Source organism: Limulus polyphemus, unplaced genomic scaffold (assembly GCF_000517525.1).
Source record: "Limulus polyphemus unplaced genomic scaffold, Limulus_polyphemus-2.1.2 Scaffold42, whole genome shotgun sequence".
NCBI classification, from domain to species: Eukaryota; Metazoa; Arthropoda; class Merostomata; order Xiphosura; family Limulidae; genus Limulus; species Limulus polyphemus.
This window is the reverse complement of record NW_013665652.1, coordinates 305,651-310,311: the sequence shown is the minus strand read 5'-3', so window position 1 is coordinate 310,311 and position 4,661 is coordinate 305,651. Positions and strand designations below refer to the sequence as shown.

At 34.4% G+C, this 4,661-nt stretch overlaps 1 protein-coding gene across 1 annotated transcript; it reads right to left on the bottom strand.

The window, feature by feature from the left end:
* Positions 1–3,916: 3,916 nt before the first annotated feature.
* On the bottom strand, positions 3,917–4,327 carry LOC106461983. Its single transcript, XM_013921855.1, has one exon. It carries the CDS (start codon positions 4,325–4,327, stop codon positions 3,917–3,919), a length of 411 nt encoding a protein of 136 aa, XP_013777309.1.
* Positions 4,328–4,661: the final 334 nt, after the last annotated feature.

Sequence of the window (4,661 nt, the reverse complement as noted above, 5' to 3'; positions counted from 1 at the left end):
TTCAATTTGCTTGTAACGTGTTAGCAAACTTCATTCATTCTTAATTTAAGCCCTAAATAATGGAGTATAGAAGCACGAATTAACAGATTATTAAATCTTAGAAGTTATTCATTTTAAAGAAGTATTAACGGTATTTATTCTCACTCTTCCTTGGTTTTGCAGCTTACAATATTAATCTTACTTAATGTAGTTTGTTTTCTAAGAGAGAAATCGAAAATAAATTTTATTTGTTTGTTATTTCCTAGGACTTCATTTCTTTCATAATGATACTATTGTTGCTTAACGTCTAGTCCAAATTATCCATGTATTGTAACAGCAAAACTTTAAATCGCATTATTGATTAAACTGAGAACATTTTAGTTTCTTAGTGCACTTGATAGTATTATTGGATTTTTATCCTGAAGACTCATATATAAATTTGTTTAGCAATTGGAGGCCTTGGAAGTACCTGAGTTGCCTAGAATAGAATTCCAAGTTCACGCTGTATTAGATATAACATTGCATCTCTCCCGTCTCTGAGTGTTCACGATAACTGAAAACTACATTAAGCTTCTTAGTCCTGATTACAAGCACTATCTTCGTAATCAAATATTTATTCGCAATTATCGTAAAGCTTCATTTTTTCATAATGTATCATCCCTGGATATCGGATATAAGTAAAAACATATAAAACAGAAATAGAAACTCTTGTTTTTCCTATGATCATCAAATTACTTCGTCTTTCTTCTTTTTTTTTCATCAGAAAAAGCATTAAATTTTCACTAAGTTTATAATTGGACGACATAATGAAAAAAGTTAGTTTTATAAATTGTACGTCTTTATCGGATAGAAAAGAACAAACAACAATAATTACGTCTATAGATTAACAGCATTAGATAGATTAATCTATAGATTAAAATGCCTTAAACCCTGCATGAATGTTATACGTATTTGGTTTATAGTTTTCACTACACTCATAGGTATATTTTCAGAGCTAACAAGTTTTAGATAAGTATATAACTGTTGTGATCTTTTGACATAATTTTGTTACGATCGTGGTTTCCTCACATTTTGCTTTCCCCTTCTTAATTCCATCCATCTTATTTAGGTTCAGTTAATTTTTATCATACATTAACCCATACTAATGTAAACATTACAACTGCTGTTAATTAATATAACCAGTAGCACATAGACTTAGAAATAGGTTTTCTTTCTTACAAGCAGCATGTTACTTTCATCCTTCTCCTCTCTTGGTTTATTCGTTCTCTCTCACATCTCTCGGTCTTCTTCTTTCATTGAACTCTTGCCTTTTATATTTCTTTTTCATACCCACGCTGAACAGGTTCTTTTCTTTTTCTTGTTACACCCGTTTTCGCCATATATCGAATTACAACGTCTCATAATCATAAGTCTTAATCTCCACACCAGATAAACAAGAAAGGCAGCCATTCACTCCTATCATCTTCTAATCACTTATAGTGCTGTAATCACCTAATCTCTTTGAGACTAACCAAATGCGGACCATTTTTTCATCTCTCTCAACTCTAACCATTATTTGTTACGCATAGCTTCATTGCACATCTCCCCTCCAATTTTCGTAAATACTTTCAACAATGATGTTTCTATCCAATCTTGGCTGTGTTTCTATCTGATCTCGATATTATATCAGTCTCCAAAACTGTAGCATGTAATCACACTTCTCTTGTTACACTACTCACAGTTTTTTGAGGAGAACTGACAATTTCGCTGTCTTTACATATATCACATTACTCTTACAGAGTTTATCTAGATATTTCACAAACTTCACATTCTTATGTATATATCACTGTAACATTTCAAAAGGTTCATAGTATTTTATATATGTATATTTATATCACTACAACATTAAAAAATTTAGAGTCTGTTACATATATATGTCAATATACAATTAATCAAGAAATACTCTCCATATCCTCACTTCCCCTTTGCTGTTCAGCGTTCGAGCTGGTAAGTTCAAAAATTCTTACTTTTCCATTGATTTACATAAACAAGCATCCACGCACAACATCACTTATAACCATAGATGGATGGAACTTAAGTTCCGTATCTATATACAATATATAATAGTTTTAATAAGAGAGAGGTAAAGGCTATTCGTAATTACTCAAGCGCGAAAGGGTGTCTGCATTTCGATGGCCACTTGCTGATCTATAACATATTGTACAATTAAACTTCAGTAGTAACAACAGATTCCATCGCAATTGTCAAAATTTGTTATTGCAACAATAAATCTACAATTTTTTAGCGTCTCCAGTATAGTTAGAGCTTTGTTCTACACTCTTTAAATGTCTAATTTACCATTTTGTTCTTACTCTTTGAACTTCAGCTATAAGTCTCTGGACTTAATTCACACGTCTCTAAACAGCTGGCCATGCGGCCAGGTGGTTAGGGCACTCGAGTTGCAATCAGTGGGTCGAGAATTCCAATCCCCGTCCCACCAAACATGCTTGCTCTTTCAGCCGTGAGGCGTTATAAGTGACGGTCAATCCCACTATTCGTTGGTAAAAGAGTAGCCCAGTTAGCCCTCGTGTAGCTTTGCGCGAAATCTGTAACAGACAAACAAACTAAACAGCTTTGTTCTCCTGAAGAAGAATAGTTAAGTATTCGAAAGCGCTCGAGTTTTGGGTCTTATTTTAAGTCTCAAACAGCTGGCTTACTACATCATACTTAAGTACATCTGCACTCTCAATCTTATTGTATGCTAGTAAAGCCTTTCCAGGTAAAGCAGGAAGTAGTTTCCTCGCCATCTTCTGTGGTTGTTATTCCTCTGCTGTCCCCCTTTTTCAAAAGAAGAGTAAAATATCGCTTTTGCAAAATTTAGACAACTGAACATACATGCCAGACCTATCACCAGAATTACTCTGTCTTCCACTCACCATTAATTCGAATTCTCTTTGCTTATTTTCTAACTTTACCTCTAAGCGTTTTTCTAAGCTTCTATTTGCAAGTGTTTTTTCTCACCTTCTTAACCTTCATAAACAACACTTGGAGTTCCTTTTTTTCATTTAGCTCAATAATATAAAAATCATCTCTTGTGACTCCCACCTCAACTAAACCCTCATGTATCTCATCTTTATCCAATTGCTACTACATGATACATTCCATTATCTACATTTATTTATTAACTGACTTTGTGTTAAATGTTAGTGTAAATTTTCTACTCTTAAGCAATGAACCAAACAATTTATAACCAGTAAAAATTAAATGAATCACTGTTTCCAGTTTTTACTGCTTCATCCAAATGACTTTCCTCTTCTGCTTTTGTTGATGCAGTTCCAACTTCCAACTCTTATTCCGTTGTTGGGTTTCGATTCCTAACGAATTGTTGAATCCCACTTCTGTCACCACTTTGGTGCAATCATCGCACTTCACTTTCTTTTCTCATGTACGTATATTTCTTTCGGGTTATTCTTATTCCTATGAGAAGTTGACTCATTTTAACGAAAACTTAACTAAATGATATTTTTACTATAGTTAATAGCACATAGATTTAGAAATTGTTTTGATTTTACTGGCAATATATATTACTTTCTTCCTTCACCTCTCTATCGGTTTATTAGTTCTTTCTCATATGACCCAATCTTTTTCTTTCTGTATTTTCTGTAGACTTGTCTGTCAAAATAATAGATTAAGTCCATAGTTGTAGTAAAACAACTCATAGCACTGCATACAAATAACTTATAGTTTAACATAGCCCATTGTGTAGCTTTGTGCATAAATTCAAACAAACAAACGAACCTGTTAACTGTCAAAGATCTGTGAAAATCCAGGAAACAGTTTTTGTTCTTGATAATGCACAGATGGTAGTTGCACTTGATATACCTCATTATTATATAGCTATGACATACTTTGTATCTTTGATTGGGCTCAGAATATTAAAATGGTGTTCCATGACTCATCAGCACAGATCACTTCTTGGGATATTTGATTTTTCTTCGTCATTCTCTGATGCAGATGCTGAAGGTGAAACATGCATTGATGGATGACAACAATTATGAACAAGCACTGATGGCACCTTGATTTCCTGAATCAACGCCACACTTCTGTTTGCTGTAAACTTAATGAGGTCAGGATGCACCTTTTGGGGTTCTTTCTTCTGTTCAGCATGACGACGATACAATATCGAAGCATTGTTCACAACAAGGTTCAGCGACCATAAGAATATCCTACAGTAGCACTTGTGGTTGACTCTGTAGAGAGTCATGAACATGTCAAATAAATCAACATACTCTATATGTTCATTGTATTCCTTGATTATTGCAGGGAAAGGTATGTAGACATTCTTGTGCTGCTTCTTGTCCCATCTCATATTCAAGTCATTCGTTCTACAGCCACATGAGTGGACGACAGCTGCACGACTTAGCTGTCTAGCTATCTCACTACTGCCAGCCCAGAGTTGACATCCATACAGCAATCACTTGCATCACGTCCTTCTTTCTTTTTCTGTCCTTAGAGAACACTATTCCAGCCTCTTGGATCGCGTCATTCCAACAGTCAAGATGGCTCAGGATTTCAGTTAATCTGTAGCTCAAAGAAGGTGAACCAATTTTAAAAATATAATTAGGAGGTTTGTTTTTTGGTGAGCATTTCACACAGCTTGATGACGGTTGGGAACCATAACTCTTTTCAACTGCTGGAGGTTT